This window comes from Diceros bicornis, chromosome 12 (genome assembly GCF_020826845.1).
Source record: "Diceros bicornis minor isolate mBicDic1 chromosome 12, mDicBic1.mat.cur, whole genome shotgun sequence".
In the NCBI taxonomy this organism is placed as follows: domain Eukaryota; kingdom Metazoa; phylum Chordata; class Mammalia; order Perissodactyla; family Rhinocerotidae; genus Diceros; species Diceros bicornis.
This window is the reverse complement of record NC_080751.1, coordinates 28,786,518-28,804,366: the sequence shown is the minus strand read 5'-3', so window position 1 is coordinate 28,804,366 and position 17,849 is coordinate 28,786,518. Positions and strand designations below refer to the sequence as shown.

Genomic DNA, 17,849 nt, shown 5'->3' with positions numbered 1-17,849 from the left:
AGTCCCTGGAGAGGTCTCACCCCTCACCGAGATGCACTCAGGGCCTATTAGGTGAGTCTCTTTTCACCACAGCACTGTGCACCTTCTTTCTGGTGATTTTAGGCTGCTTTCTGAAACGGGTGAGTTTGCGCGTGGGCCCTTTAAGAGCCAGTTTTAGTTTCTTTGTGAACCGGGTTTTCTGGGGGTGCTCCCCAATGTTTTAGTAGCAGGCAAAGTCAGATATTATGCCGCTGGTCTCGATTGTGCTGGGTCCACAAAATGCCCACAGCGGGGGTGCTCCCTGGCTCAGGGCCCGCGTCTCCAGGGAGGCTGTGTACCTGTGAGCTGCTCCCGGCGGCCGTGAAGCTGGCGGCTTGTGAAGGCCGCGTTTTTCCTCTCCAGAAGGGAGTCTCTGCCTCTTCTACCTCAGTTAGGATTGTCCGTTGTCCGTTGCCCTCTTATGCAGTTTTTGGTTCCGTCTCGGGGGTAATTTTTCCTTGAGTAGTTGTAAATTGGCTGTGTCCACGGGAGGAGGTGAGTTCCGAGTCTGCTTACGACGCCATCTTGACTTCGCCTCTGCTCCTAATGTGAATTTTAAACACATGAAAACTCAAGTCTCACTTGTCTTCTGTTGTCTTCTGTTCTGAACTAGAATGAACTCCTTGAGGCTTATAGGTAGGCATACTGCCCTTCTTTTTTTTGTGTTCCTCACACCACCAAGGTTAGCGTTCCTTTTGTAGTAACCCTTCAAGAAATACTTTATTGACTTCTCAGGATGTAAGGCCAGTTTTGATGCAATACTTGTCATCTCACCTAGTGCCCAGAGTACCTCGATTGTTCAGCTCGTTGGCCCCACCTACGTTCCATGTGTTTCTGCCCCAAAGCTGCCTGCCAAGTTGAAGAGGAAGGCTTTCAGAGGTAGAGAAGAACAGTTCTTCATGCCAACATCTGGAGTGATAAGTATGACTTAGGAAACCTGTGATTTTTTAAAAACACTTATTTGACTACTGAGAGTTGTGCTGAACTGAAAGTCAGGAGATAAGGTTCCATTCCCAGCTCTGATGTTGAGCAGAATTGCAACCTTCAGCAAATGATTTAACCCGTGTGGATTTTGGTTTTCTAGTCTGTAAAATGTAGACTTTGACTAAGTGATTTCAGAAACTTCCTTCTAGCTCTAGAATTTGGTGATTCTCTGAAAAATGTGTTTTCCAAGTACTTAATGCTCGTTGCAAAAGGTAATGTTTTTTTGTCACTTTTTCAAAGTGTCTTGGCTATTGTTACATAGCTAGGGAAGTTAAAAAGTTTAAATTTAGAAAAACTTGAATGATCTGGGAGCAGGAATTGTAGTACCTGACCTGTATCTGGTGGCAAAATACTCACTTTCAGATTCCCTAGGATATCCATAGGGTAGGGTCATAAGCCTCATTAAAGCTGCTTGTTCACTGCTTGCTAGAGGGAATTCTAACATAATCCATTTATCAATCACAGTTACTTGTAAGATGGAATGTGTTTGTAAGAATTTTGCATGGTATGTGCACATAATGGTTACCATTTAGAGGTAGCATTTCCTTTGTTAACATATATAAAATTTAGTCCTGGTAACATACTTCTGTATTTCATTATCTCCAGAGTAGTGTTAGCTTGGTGTAGTAGTCTTAGCTTGATGATACCGTAATATTACTAGATGGTACAGCTAGTAATGCTGCTTTAAAGTATTTTGATACGTGGATAGCGTTATACTGTATATTAAATAACCTATTGGTCTTTATAGTCGCTTATAACATGCAATAATATGCATGTTATTTTCTTTCTTCCTAGTGAGGTTCTGCTGTATATTTTTAGTTGAGCAAAGAAACTTTGAAATTTGTTCCTATGATTTTAGTTATTTGAACTTTTAAAATGCTGTGAGTTTTATATTAATAGAATTACTTTTAAAATACACACTTTCACTGAATTTTTTTCTCAGTGTAATTTATCATATGAATATGTTATTTTTGAGATTCAGTAGCTTGTATGTATCTGGTATTCATAGATCTGTTCTACAAGCTTGCTATTTTGGATCCTTTCAGTATGATTTGTCAGATAAAAAGAAAGCCTCAAATTTTTTTTTACATCTAACATTCTGTAATGTGTTAATACTACTATGTTTTACTACACTCCAATTTATTAAATTACTTTAAAAGTTGTTTAAATAATCAAATGTATTTTTAGCTCTGTTATCTGATACTTAGTGTTTCTATCACAATTTATTCTTAACATGTCTACATTAAGATGTTTGATTTTATCAGATTAGATCCATATAAAACAAAAAAGTTCTCATTTCAAAATGCTATGCAAATGACAGCTATATGAATATGGACTACTAGAGTTTTATTATTGGTGGTGATGGGTGGAAAAGATTGATGAAGACAGCATAATCATTATAATTTAGAAGCCATGGTCTTCATATTTAAAATTAATATTTTGTGAAACTTATTTCCCAGTGCTGAGACTCTGAGACAAGTGAGAACCTGTTAAGTATACAATTTTGCCTCTAGGAGGATACAGTGTTTTTAACCTTTTACTTTGAAACATCTCAGACATACTGAATAATAGAGAACTCCACATACCTATCACTTTGATTTAAAAATGAACATTTTGAAAATTTTTTAAATATATTTTTTGGCTGAAAGATTTTAAAATAAATTTTAGAAATCATGACATTTTATCTCTAAATACTTAAGTATGTACGCATTTCCAAAAAACAAGGACAATTCACCATATTATCACAATGCCATTACCACACTTAACAAAATTAACATCATTCCTTAATATCAAGTACAGTTTTATTTCTTCCACTTTCTTTCATATTTATCCTAAAATTCATGAGAAAATGGGAATACAGACAATTTTTATTCTAATGTTACTCAAGCTTTCTTCCCCCTTCCCTTTTTTTTTTTTTCATTACTTATTGCATTAGACTTCTCTGCCCCAACTTCGCTTTCTGTAAAGTGAGTAACCTAGATCATTTTTGGCCTCTTTTAGTTCTCGTAGCCTCTGACTTCATGGATAGAACTGGTTGTTAGCTACAAATCTGACTTAGGAAACTACTGGTACAGAACTAAGTGAGCACGATTTCTTTCAGTTGAATGCCCATCAGAAGAGCAAGTTTTTAGTCTTGTAACTAGGAAAACAGGGATTGTGTTTTTTTTTGTGCGTGTGAGGAAGATCAGCCCTGAGCTAACATCCATGCCAATCCTCCTTTTTTTTTTTTGGCTGAGGAAGACCAGCCCTGAGCTAACATCTATTGCCAATCCTCCTCCTTTTTTTCCCCTTTTTCTCCCCAAAGCCCCAGTAGATAGTTGTATGTCATAGTTGCATATCCTTCTAGTTGCTGTATGTGGGATGCCGCCTCAGCATGGCCAGACAAGTGGTGCATTGGTGCACGCCCGGGATCCGAACCCGGGCCACCATAGCGGAGCGCACGCACTTAACCGCTAAGCCACAGGGCTGGCCCCCAGGGATTGTGTTTTATTCACTGATGTGTATCCAGCAGCTGGCATAGAGCATGGCAGATAATAAGCACTCAATAAATAAGTGATGAGTGAACAATGAGTAATTGAATAGGTTAGTGCATAAAGAAATTGATTAATTAGTCATTTGATGTTCAGGAGTAGCAGGTAAATCCGGCCAAGTAGAGCTGGATATAATATAGCCAAGTATGGCAACTGAGCCATTTGTACATTTCCTAAATTCCCACTGAGGGAGAAATCTCTCCACTGTGACAAGAGATCTTTACTACTTAATATAGCCGTTATGAGTGTTTTCTTATAGATAGAGCTCTGTCAGCATATTCACAAAGAAACTGAGAATGGGGACTGCTATGGGTTGAATTGTGTCCCCTCAAGAGATTTTGAAGTCCCCACCCCCAGTATCTGTGAAAGTGATCTTATTTGCAAATAGGGTCTTTTGAGCTGAGATGATGCCGTTAGGGAAGGCCCTAATCCAATATGATTGGTGTTCTTATAAAAGGGGAAACTTGGACATAGAGACAGACATGCTTAGAGGAAAGAAGATGTGAGGAGTCAGGGAGAATGCCTTCTACAAGTCAAGGAACACCTGAGACTGCCAGAAGCTAGCAGAGAGGCACAGAACAGATTCTCCCTCACAGCCCTCGCAGGGAACCAACCCTGCCAACACCTTGATTTCAGGCTTCTAGCCTCCAGACTGTGAGACAATAAATTTCTATTGGTTAAGCCATCCAGTTTGTGGTACCTTGTTCCAGCAGCCTTGAAAAACTGTTACAGGGACCTAGACATAAATTGTTAGATGGAGGTTGAGATAATCAATTTTCCAAATAATTTTAATAAAAATCTCAGGATAATGTTCTGTGGCATGTAAGTTGCTAACACTTTCCAGTATATTTTGGCCATATGTGCATTTTGGGCACCAGGATAGGAAAAGAAAAAGGAAAGGGGGAAAAGTAAGAACAGAGGGCAGAAAGACATATCCTCTTTTATTTTGCCTGGGGCCACTCCTGGTGGGATCAAATCAGTCAGTGTTTCTAAGATGACTTGTTCTTACACATAGAATCTCCAAGCACTTAGTTCTTGAACACATGTGGTGGGATCTCCACTTCATGATAGAGTCTGCTTGTTTATTCTGGAGCTAAATGTCCTTGTTCAGGATCAGAAGGAAAACAACAGAGGACTGTTTACCTTCTCCTAATCTTAGGTAAAAGTTTTGATAGAGGAAGATGGCGACTATTTCCATAACTTTCAATTGTGTTGGGGGCTCGGTGTGGAATAATTAAGTGTTAGCTCTGGAATCAGACTCCCTGACTCCAAGTTCTAGTCTACCTCTTGTTAGCTCTGTGTTCTTAGCTATATTAGTTTACCTCTCTGTGCTTCTGTTTCCACTTCTGAAAATAAGGATAATAATACCTCTATCAAAGAGGTATTATAAGGATCAAATGATTTAAACATAGGAAAGGCTTAGACCAATATCAGGCACATGGTAAGCACTCAGTAAGTAATAGCTAGAAAATAATATTTTTTATTATTGTGAGGCTTATGACAAAAGGACACCTTATCTTATTTTGCTTCCCAAGAATTGTTTAGATTTATTAAAAAAGACATATGATGTTCTGGTTAGATGTTAAGAAAATGGCAATGAATTGGATTTAATAAGTGTAGTTCTCCCCAGGTGTGTAGTTTAATGATAGACATCCTTCAAGTTGTAGGGAACAGAACATTCAGGATTTGTTTTCTATATGAGGGAAAGAGATTTCATGTTTTAGAAATGTATATGCTCTGTAAGTGTAAGATGATCCATTTAACATATCACCTATCTCTAAGAATATAGTTCCCAAGAGAGTTGATGTTGAAAAATTAGTGTTTGACTGTGTATAATCAATACAAGTTTATTGAGTGCCTACTGAGTCCAACTGGTCATATTATTTCTATTTGTGAAGGCCAGATACATACATGACCAAAGAATTGTTTATGACCAAAATATTTGAGCATCTTGATTCATAAAGGGCTGTATATAGAGGTTTTTTTTTTTCTCCAGTTAGTATGGGAAAATGACATTTCTGAATTCTGAATCAACTCATTGAGCTCTATAAATTGGATGGGTTAAGAAGCACCCCTGTTGAAGGGCTCTTAAAAAACTGGAACCCCAAGGGAGTGCGCATGTAAGAATGGCATTATTGCTGGCAACCTCAAATACTGTCTGTGACATCAATAGAATTTGTAGTTAATGTAGAACAGGGAGGCTATTTTGAATGTTGAATAGCTGTGTTTTATGTAGACATACATAAAACTTACATGTGGTGAACCTTTTTTATAATATTATAGCAATGACAGTCAAATTACATCAACTAACATTTTGTATCTACTGTTTACAGATACACCAAGCTCTGAGCATGCTTACTGGCATGTTGAAAAGTCTTAAGTTCAGATTTGATTTAGACAAAGAGGAAGACCATCAATTGGACGCAATTCTGATTGTCCTCTTGCATTGCCTATTTATATTGTTAAAGGACAGACACAAGTTATGTGCTTTGATATTGGAAATTAGAGATGGTATCATAGGTTCTTTCATATAATCCTTGAGAACTTGTGTCAAAAGGACAAAATGGAAATAGATTTAAGTGGAAAAGTTTTCTTTTGTAGGTGAAGGCATTTTTGGTAAGGAAGCAATTGCTAGCCTATGAACTATTAGGGAAATTTCCCCCCAAAGTCTGGAAAGCATGTTAAGTCACAGCCATATTTAATCAGATAGGCTTTCACATATTGCTAAAAGAACCAGGTTGGAATAGAAAAGCAGGTCATGGGGTCAAAATGCTAATATCATTTAGAATACTGCTAACTATATCTCTGTACTTTGTTATGATGCTTAAATTTATGGCACCATTTAAGGGAGTCATAGACTTGGGCCTGACGGAGCAGTAGATGGAGTGAAGGGATAATGATAAGAGGCACAGGCTTCTGCTGTTTCTTCACATGATAACCTCATGGGTGTGTCTTTAAGTCTCTCACTGTCCATGAATATTAAATATAAAGAAAGGATAAAATTCCAGATTTGAAATATGAGTAGGTACTTATGAGATCTAAGAGAGGGAAAAACCCCAACATATAAAGCATATTTTTTTAAGAATAAGTGCATGTTGCATCCATCAGAAAACAGAAACTGCATACTTTTTACAGCTTACTAAAAGATAAGGTCACACTGTATTTTTGAAAAATATATCTTCATGCTTATTCTAATAAATATCATGTTTGAAGAGTAAGCTAAGGCCTTTTGCAAGTTGCGTTATTTTGTCGAGGCTGAACAGTGGTGATGCACATGTATCATTTGCAGCACTTTATTACTGGCAAAAACGAGATAGGGAAGTTGAGGAGAAACAAAAAAGTACTGTACAGTAAAACAATAAGAAACACATATTTAGATCAAAACATAGTAGCATCTGTGAGGCTACATACAAGTTTTTAGCAGATCTGAATGACTTTTGTGAACATAAACATGCTGCTTATTCATTCCATGCTCATTCTCCTTTTGGCATATAGTGATTTTCATTAGTCGGTAAGCATTTAGTTTATTGGGAAGATTTTCACGTTACAGTATCTTTTTGAAAAAATAGGAAAATATTATAAACTATTCAAATAAGATAAATGTTGGCTTTTTTAAAATAAGAGGCTTTAAAGTTGCTGAATAAGTCTATATGTTCTTCCTAGAGTTTTAAAAGTGCTTTCCACATTGCCATTAAAAAAAAGTCATGAATAGTGACTATCTCCCTCCATAATATAATTTCCATCAGTGTCTGGAATGGAGCTTAACAGGCACATTTCTCACTACAACAGGGTGTGCTAATTAAAAAGATTTAATTGTATAAAATGGTCTAAATTATAATCAAGTATTAGATTGTACAACAAGAAAAATTTAAGTTCTTGAAAAGTGATTCTCATTTTGGGGCTGTGTATGCATCTCTTCTCTAATGTGAATCTGCAAAGTGGAGGTAAGGTAGTAATGTGAGCTGAGGGGTGGTCACATCCCAGTGGGCGATGATGTGTGTTGAGATTAGCGTCTGCTGCTTTCTCTTCTACCTCCATAACCCCTTCTCCAGCTGACATTTTCCTGTCCATCATATCGAGTTTTGAGAAATGCTTCCATTTGAGCGAGTCTGGCTGCGCGATACTTAGGAATCCTGGTTGCTCCAGGAGCAGGAAGGCAGCAGATTTGACTCTTGATGGGAAGGAGGTCTTTTATTTTTTCCATCCTGAGTCTGTCACTCAGTCCTGCATAAACTGAGAGAACCAGGAACTGGTTGGATTAGGGTGTTAGCCACCAATCAACCAGTTTGCTTTTGGTACGAAAAGGAATGAATCATTTTCTTTCCAAGTCTCTTCTTCCTCCTCCTATTCTCTCTTTCTCTATTCATTGAATCCTCCTCACTTGCCCAGCCAGCCATACCATTTTCAGAGTTATCTTTGACTTTCTCTCTCACCCTCTTGTCCAGTAACTGTGGCTCTCTTTTTGTCTCCCTTCTTTTGTTCACTAGTGTCCAAGTCCAGCCTCCTATTGCATCTTGCCTGGACTGTTATTGTATTGTCCTAAATGGACTCTGTGCTTCCACTTCCTCATTATGATGCTGCCGCTGCTGATACTCTTACTCCTTGCCAAAAACCTTCAGTGACTTCTGTTTGTACAAACATTGTGTCCCAGCTTCTTAGCATGGTTTTCATAGGTTTCTGTAAACTGATGCTAATCAATTTTTCTGGCTTGTGTTGTGTTTCCAATAACCTCTCCACTCCCAAAACACGTTGACCCATGCCCTGGTTTTCCTTCTTGTGTTATTTCTTCTTCCCTGTCTCCATTGGTGGAAATCTTAGATATTTTTCAAGGCCCAACTTAAATGTTGTTTCTTTCTCTGAGTCCCCCAGTTAGAAATAACCTCCCCTTGCTCTAAAATATTATTAAATTTAAATCTATTACACTTTTGTCAGAGTACATGTTACCTCTAGACCTATAATGTGCTTATGTTATCTCCCCTTCCTCTGTGTGGGACACATGGAAAAAACTCAGTCTTCTGGTCACACTGATTTAGGTTCAAATCTCAACTTTGCCAGTTACTATAAGTTGATTTGTTTTGCACAGAGCACCAACTTTACTCATCCTATTTTCTCATCCTCAAGATATCTTAAAATAACTTCCTCCTAGGGTCATGAGGGTTAAATGATTTGACTTCTGTAAAGCACTTAATGCTTTCCCATAGCAAGTATTCAATAAATATGCATTAATTTTCCTTTTTTAAAAACATGTATCATTCTTGATAGTTTATCATGCTTGGTACTCAAGTGTCTATTGAAAAGAATTTACTTCAGTTGTCCAATTATTACCATCAAGTCAAATCAATAAAAATTTACTTAAACCTACTGTGCAGAAGGCCTTAGACTAGGGGCTGTCAGGGATACAAAAATGTATGTACAACATTATCCTGGCCCTTTGTTCTCTAGGAGCTTACAGCCTGTAAATGTGGAGCCAAGGCATAAATAAAAGAGAAGCTAAATAATTTTTTTACATTCTTAAATAGTAAATCCATGTGGACACAAATGAAAACCCAATAAGTTGCCCTGTGGTTAAAGGGATCTACATACCAGAATAGGATTCAGATATGTGTGAATCCAGGAGGTGTGAAGTGTGAATTCAGGAGGTGTGGTAGGAAGTAGAGAAGAGGACTTGGGGTATCCCTGGAGGGGTGCTGAATTGAAGAAAAAGGCCCTTCCCATGCAGTTCGTTGTCAAGAAGAGTACTTATCACAGGGTGCTCTTTAGTCACTAGTTTTACCCATCCATTGGAAAAATAAAGCAGTGTAAGAGCCTGCAAGCATCAAGAAGCTAAGGAGATGGGAAGTAAAGGCTTAACTAAGTGCAGAACTTGAGAATGTGGCATATGTGGGTGCAAATCTGGCTAGGTAAAATAGGAAGTTGATTTTTGAGACAGGCCTGCTTAGTTTAGGAAAGTCTGATGGTCATCAAAGGCTAATTTATTTTTCATCTTCATTTGTTTAGCACTTTTAATCAAGGCTATGATTTACTGACCACCTGTGTCAAATCTAGTTCTCAGAGAAGCAGATGCCAAGACAGAATTAGGAGTACAAGGGCTTTATTGGGGAAAGGAAGTATATTACCTATAAGAGATGAAAGGAAGCAGAGTTGGACAAGGAAATCTTTCAGAGTGGGGTGTTGATATGACACCAGTGTAAGGAAAGAGGACAAGAACGATTGGGCAGGGTGAGCTCACACTATGATATAGTTCTGACAAAGTCTCAGCCAACCCATTAGGGAGCATCGGAGCAAAGAATGCCCTTTAGAAGAGTCTCTGATTGAGTAGAAATGGCCACACACTATGCCCACCATGATCATTTTTGGCAGGGGCTGCCCAGGAACACTGTGGCCATGGCTCCCATGCTGTGGCAGTTCCTAATGGCCCTGCCACTGGAGGTTGTCAGCTTAATTGCACTCCTGACAGGTGAAAGGCCAGTTCTTTCTTGATGGGATTGCACCTCAGTGGCTGCCACGCTACCTTTTCAATAAGAAAATATTGAATTGAAAGTCCATGAGAGCATTAGTTTCAGATTAGGTGTTTTTTGGAGGGCTGAGAAATTCATTAAAACAATAAAATCCTTTGTAGAAGCTGGACTTAGTGAATACTGGATGACCTGCATTGTTTGGGTGTATGACATTATTTTTCATCTGTTAAATGTGGATAATCACACACATCTTCCCTACCTACCTCACAAAGTTGTAAAAAAACAAAATACACATCTAAGAAAGGTGAGAAAAAAATGAGTACCCTATGGAAATGTGAGAGCCAGTACAGTGCAATAGAAAGATCCATGGGATTAAAGTAAAGAGAAGCAGGCAGGGCTGTCCTTTTTCTCATGGAGAAAGGAAATGGTTACCAAATTCAGAAAACTTGCATAAAAAGAAAATCATTTGAAATACATTAGGGAGCTAGATATTTAAATTTTCCTATGTCTCATCTTATTACAATGCAAATAATCACCCCCTATCTGATTTTGGGGATCTTGAGTTTCCTAATACAGGCTTTCCTAAAACCAGGGATACTATATATATATTTATACTTAAAGTAAAAAATATTCACTAATTGCTTTTTTTTTTTATTTCACAGAAAAAAGAGATAATATTTAAAAAGTTAACTGAAAACCAAGTTTTACTTTAGAGTAGAAGTTGGCAAACTTTTTCTGTAAAGAGCCGGTAGTGAATATTTTAGGCTTTTATGAGCGATGTGGGCCGCATATGGATCTCTGTTGCATATTCTTTTTCTTTCTTTTTTTTTTTTTTAACCCTATAAAAATGTAAAAATCATTCTTAGCTCAAGGGCATACAAAAGCAGGACCTAGACTGCAACCCCTACCGTCGATTCAGTTCTGCTTAAACTCATTTTTGACTTCAACAAAATTTCAGAAATGGACAAACCCCAAATTCTGTATTAGAAAAGAGAGAATGGACTTTGACATCATATTAGCATGGATTTGAATCCTGCTTCCATCCTTTACTAGCGCTGTGGCTGTGACTTGGGCAAGTTATTTAACCACTGGGATGCTCAGCTTCCTCAAATGTAAAATGAGACCAATGCTACTTGGCTGGGTGATTGCCTGGAATTTGTGAAAGATACTTTGCTCAGGGATTATCACATAATTAGAACCTCCACAAATGTTACTTCCTTTCCCCGCTTCTTTATCTTGTGTGACAACATTTCCCATCCTTTTTTTTTCCTTTCTTTGAATTGTTCTAACAAAATTTTAGATTGTGTATTTCTACCAAGTTATCTTAGTAGAAACTCTCACTTTGACCTAATTTGTGTAAAATTACTTTGTTAACATTTTGATTACTTGGGACAAATTATTGACTTTACTTTCTCTTGTATCAAATCTCTACCCACTAAATGCAGTTCTTCCTAGATTTCTTCAGTGGTACCTCGCAATCTATATTTTTAAAAATATATTGATAGAAGCTAGTGGTAAAACTTTCATGAGAATTTTAGAGAATTTATCCAATTCTCATAGAATCTTTAAGAATATAAATATTTTGAACCATATACTATACTAGTAGATAAAAATCCAAACTAAAAAAAAAAGGTTTATATGGGGGAGTGGGGATAGACAGTTGTTTGTTTTACTGTTTTGTTCAACAGCTTTCCATGATTATTTGAATCCTTCCCACAACTCTTTATTAAGACCACTAATTATGCACCCAATATTGGAGAACCTAATATATAAGGCATATATTAACAAATCTGAAGGGAGAAACAGACAGCAAAACAATAATAGTAGGGGGCTTCAGCACCCCACTTTCAACAATGGATAGATCATCCACACAGAACATCAATGAGGAAACATTGGACTGAAACTACACATTAGACCAGATAGACCTAACAGACATATACAAAACATTCTATCCAACAGCAGCAGAGTACACATTCTTCTCAAGTGCACCTGGAATAGTCTCTGGAATAGATCATATGTTAGGACATGAACAAGTCTTAATAAAATAAGAAGAGTGAAATCATGTCAAACATCTTTTCCAACCACAATGGTATGAAACTAGAAATCAATTACAAGAGGAAAACTGGAAAATTCACAAATATGTGGAGATTAAACAACACACACCTGAACAACCAATAGGTCAACGAAGAAATCAAAAGGGAAGTCAAAAAATACCTTGAGAAAAATGAAAATGGAAACACAACATACCAAAACTTATGGAATGCAGCAAAAGCAGTTCTAAGAGGGAAGTTTATAGCAATAAACACCTACCTTAAGAAAAAAAGAATGATCTCAAATAAATAGCCTAACTTTACACACAAAGGAACTAGAAAAAGAAGAACAAAGTGCAAAGTTAATAGAAGGAAGGAAATAATAAATTTCAGAGTGGAAATAAAGAAATAGAGACTGAAAAGATCAATTGAAACTGAGAGCTGGTTTTTTGAAAGAAAAACAAAATTGACAGACCTTTAGCTAGACTAAGCAAAAAACAGAGAAGACTCAAATAAATAAAATCAGAATGAAAATTCTTTTCAAACTCTTCCAAAAAGTAGAAGAGGAGAGAACATTTCCAAACTCATTTTAAGAGGCCAGCATTATTGTAGTACCAAAGCCAGACAAGGACACTATAGGAAAAGAAAAGTACAGGCCAATATCCCTGATGACCACAGATGCAGAAATCCTCAACAAAATATTAGCAAACTAATTTCAACAGTCATTAAAGGGATAATATACCATGAACAAGTTGGACTTATTCCTGGGATGCAAGGATAGTTCAACGTATGCAAATCAATGTGATATACCACATTAAGAAAATGAAGGCTAAGAATTGTATGATCATGTCAATACATGCAGAAAAAGCATTTGACAAAATTCAACATTCTTTCATGACTAAAAACTCCCAAAAAATTGGGTCTAGAAGAAACATACCTCAACATAATAAAGACCAATTATGATAAGCCCACAGTATAGTCAATGGTGAAAAGCTAAAAGCTTTTCCTGTAAGATCAGGAACAAGACAAGGATGCCTACTCTCACTACTTTTATTCAGTATAGTACTGGAAGTCCTAGCCAGAGCAATTAGCCAAGAAAAAAAAGGCATCCAAATCAGAAGGGAAGAAGTAAAATTGTCTCTGTTTGTGGATGACATGATATTGTATAGAGAAAACCATAAAGACTCCACCAAAAAACTGTTAGAACTAATAAATGAATGAGTAAAGTTGCAGGGTATAAAATCAATATACAAAAATCAGTTGTATTTCTATATAATAACAATGAGGTATCAGAAAGAGAAATTAAGAAAACAATCCCATTTACAGTAGCATCAAAAAATAAAATAGGAATAAATTTAACCAAGAACATGAAAGATCTATACACTGAAATCCATAAAACACTGATGAAAGAAATTGAAGAAGACACAAATACATGGAAAGATATTCCATGCTTGTGGATTGGAATAATTAATATTATTAAAATGTCCATACTACCCAAAGCTATCTGTAGATTCAGTGCAATCCCTATCAAAGTTCCAATGGCATTTTCCACAGAAATAGAAAACAATCCTAAAATTAGTGTGGAACTACAAAAGACCCTGAATAGCCAAAGCAATCCTGAGAAAGAACAAAGCCAGAGATATCACACTTTCTGATTTCAAAGGATGTTACAAAGCTATAGTAATCAAAACAGTATGGTATTAGCATAAAAACAGACACATAAATCAATGGAACAGAATAGACACCCCAGAAATAAACTCGTGCATATATGAAGAAAACATAGGAAAAAGCTCCTTGGCATTGGTCTTGGCAGTGATTTTTGGATTGGACACCAAAAGCAAAGGCAACTAAAGGAAAAATAAACAAGTGGGACTACATCAAACTAAAAAGCTTCTGCGTAGCAAAGGAAACCAGCAACAAAATGAATAGGCCAAGAATGGGAGCAAATATTTGTAAACCACATATCTGATAAGGGTTAATATTCAAAATATACAAGGAACTTGTACAACTCAATAGCAAAAAACCAAATAATCCAATTAAAAACGGGGCAAAGGACCTGAATGGACATTTTTCCAAAGAAGACATCCAGATGGCCAACAGGGACATAAAAAGGTGCTCAACATCACTAATCATCAGGGAAATGCACATCAAAACCACAGTGAGCTATCAGCACACAACTGTTAGCAACGCTGTTATCCAAAAAACGAGAGAGAAATGCTGGCAAGGATGTGGGGAAAAGGAAACCCTTGTACACTGTTGGTGGGAATGTAAACTGGTACAGCCACTATGGAAAACAGTATGGAAGTTCCTCAAGAAGTTAAAAATAGAACTACCGTGTGATCCAGCAATCCCACTTCTGGGTATATATGCAAAGGAAATGAAATCTTCTCAAAGAGATATCAGTACTCCATGTTCACCGCAGTACTATTCACAATAGCCAAGGGTATGGACACAATCTGATATCTGTTGATAGATGAATGGAGAAAGAAAATGTGGTGTATACAGTGGAATATTATTCAGCCTTAAAAAAAAAAAAAAAAAAGAAGGAAATCTTGCCATTTGTGACAATTTGGGTGAACCTGGAGGGCATTACACTAACTGAAATAAGCCAGACAGAGCAAGCAGATACTGCGTGGTATCACTTCTATGTGTAATCTAAAAAACAAACAAAAAAACCCTCAAACTCATAGAACCAGAAAGTTGAATGGTGGTTGCCAGGGACTAAGGAGTGGGGGAAATGGGGAGAGATTGGAAAAAGGGTACAAACTTTCAGTTATAAGATAAATAAGGTCTGAGGAGCTAATGTATAACCTGGTGGCTATGGTTGATAATACTGTATTGTAAAATTGAAATTTGCTAAGACAGTAGGACTTAAGCATTCTCACCAGAAAGACCACCAAGAGCATTTCTGGTTGGTTGGATAGTACCTGGTATTATTGCTTGAGAGCTGGTGATTTCTTTCTTAGAGTGCATGCTCCTTGAGGCTGCAACCATGGATGTTTTAAGTCACTTTTAGGTTTGAAATATTCATTAACTAAAATAGCAAATGATTAGTGTATTTTTTTTACCATATTGTTAGTTTTTTATATTTATATTAAATGTAGAGCCTGCATTGCCCTTCAAAATTTGAGTAACTCAGCACAAGCTTGAGGCTCATAGCTCAGTGATGACCAAGAAGGCCTTAATGTTCCCTTGACTAAACTTTAGAAAGGTGTCTTCCTGACTATAGGCTCCTGTCCTCCCTTTTCCTAGATCATTTACCTAAGAAAACTTGAAATTGTAATTCTTTCTGTGCCCCTTTGAGATGTAAATCTTTTCCCAGCCTCTTCCCAGTTTTACAACCCTGGAATGTGTTTCTCAAGGACCTCAAGGATCTGAGAGTAATCCCTTTAAAATGTAATCATTAAGAAGGATTGTGTCCCTGTCCCCCCAGACTCAGAGAGAGAGTAGGAGCCTGAGCACCGATTAGCAAATGTAGATAACCTAGTCACGTTGACCAGTTTCCCCTTGATGTCCTCCAGTACTTTTCCACTAGCTCACCCCCAGTGCTTCAAAACGTTCCCACCTTTTGTTTCAGTTGAGTTGAGTTCAGTCTCTCTGCTCTATTGCAATAGTCTCTCTCTCCTATTGCAGTAGCCTTGAATAAAGTCTTTCTTGTCTGTGTAATGTGTCCAGTGCAATTTCCCTTTGACACTGATTGAGAGTGAAGACTCTGGAGTCAGAACTGCGATAGAATCTTGGCTCCATTTTGCTGCACGAGTCACGTAACCTCACTGAGCTTTAGTTTGCATATGAGTAGAATGGAGACAATGGTACCTAGCTGAGGATTTCTGTGAGGATGGCTTGGGTCAATGAATAAAGCTCTTAGCATGCTGTCTGGTGCACATTAGGCACTCCATAAATTTTAGGTCTGATTTTTTTGGCTAATGACTACCTGAAAAGTTCCTTGATAACTCTTTTTTTTTTTTTAATAGTAAACTAGTGTATTTAAAATATGTGTCCATTTGCTAAATTATCAACATGTACATTTTCAGGATATCTACTTTGCAAAATGAAGTCTATTTAGTTCTTGAAATACATCAAGATAAAAATGCATAGTGAAAGCAAGCAACCAGTTATACATTTGATCCTGAAGTCTAGTTACTTAGGGCAGAGAGATCAGTTACATTTGAGGCCACGTTGAGAAACTGCATCTGTGGGCGAGAGAGACAAAACTGAAATACCATGTTTTCAGACGCTCTAGCAAGCTATGTTCTCCAACAAATGAAGAAAACTCTGCTGTTTATATTTTGAAGTTCAAAATATCTCCTACTTAGGCTATCATAAAACCAAAAACTTAAAGAAACTGACATTTAAATACTGAGTTTTCTTTTAATAGATATATTTTAAAATGCAAGTTGTATTGTAATACTCTATTGTCTTGAAGCTACATCGTGAAACGTTGCCTCAATCCCTACATTTTAAAGAAATATGTGTGAAACAACACATTTTAAAAATTAAAACTGCTTTCTTTTTGGGGGGAGCATAGTAACAGATAGTCAGGAACTACTATATTCTGATTACATGTCAGAATAAATGTCTAGTCATAACAGGGTATGCTGTATCTGTAAAACTACTGCTCTGCCCTTCTTTCTCTCTCCAAAAGTAATCTAAGAAAAATTCACTTGAATTGCTGTCTGACTTCTAACAATCTATATTCTGTTTGGAGACCCTGCTTGCAATTCTGACTGACTTACAAAAATAACAGTGATGATATGGATCGGTCTGAAAGGCCAGAAGTACTGCATTGATGTTCCATTCTTAAATACAGACAACATGATGGTGTTTTTTTGTCTCTTTTTTTTAAAGAGTTATTACCTCTTACAATCTGTTCACTATTTTCATACTTCCTGTTAATGGAGACTCCTATAACATTAGGTTAATATTTTTAGATTGTTTGCTCTCATCTCCCCTCCCTGCTTAAAATAGTTTTATGTTACAGGAAGGGGTTACAAGTAAAGGCAGAGCCTCATAAGCTGGATGAATACAGATAAAAAGACATATTGTGGTTTATGATGTCTAGATGCCCACCTGGAGGGAAGGGAATTTAGGAGCGAAATAAAAAGACTGAAAACCTAAGTCAACTCAGAAACAAGATGTACCCATGATGAAGTAGGGATTTAAGTTGGAAAGTTAGTTGTTATGGCCCCCAGTTGTATATATTTTATCCTAAGGCACCATTTGGTTTAATAAAATGTAGATCTGAGGCTGTTCTTAACCTCTCAGTTTCTAAAGACTTAATTATAAAGGTTATATTTTCAGAGGACAAAAGCATTATTCATCTGTCTGTTCATGTCTTCCAGGTTTATCTTGCAGATTATGGACTTTGCTACAGATATTGTCCCAATGGGAACCACAAACAGTATCAGGAAAATCCTAGGAAAGGCCATAATGGGACAATAGAGTTTACCAGCCTGGATGCCCACAGGGGAGTGGGTAGGTTTCTCTTTTTCTTTTTCTTATTTTTACTTCAGAAGAATGATTAAAGAGTAATAAGGCTCCATGAAATGACCATTGCATAGTCAGTTTGAATCAAGAGTCAGAGCATTGGTGACATTTTTATCAAAAGTAGTGAATTCCTATATGCCAATGAATATTTCTTCTAATAGAGAAAGGAAATATGGAGTGACAAGTGAGAAAGGAGCAAAAGGGTATCAAGTAAGCAAAAACTGATGCTCATTTTGGGCAGAAATTACTAGTTTGTATAGCATAAACTTGGAGGTCAGCAACTGAATTTTTGTGCTGTAGTGAATATCACAGATTTGGTAAAGGTGCACATGTGAAGAATT

The 17,849-nt window shown here is 37.0% G+C and overlaps 1 protein-coding gene across 2 annotated transcripts in view; it reads left to right on the top strand.

Moving 5' to 3' along the window:
• Positions 1–17,849, top strand: part of VRK2 (VRK serine/threonine kinase 2) — a 108,719-nt gene that overhangs the window by 55,749 nt on the left and 35,121 nt on the right. For both annotated transcript variants that reach the window (XM_058551178.1, XM_058551177.1), the window contains exon 8: positions 17,364–17,496. In XM_058551178.1, coding sequence (XP_058407161.1) covers positions 17,364–17,496 — 133 coding nt within the window. The remainder of the gene's footprint in view (positions 1–17,363; positions 17,497–17,849) is intronic.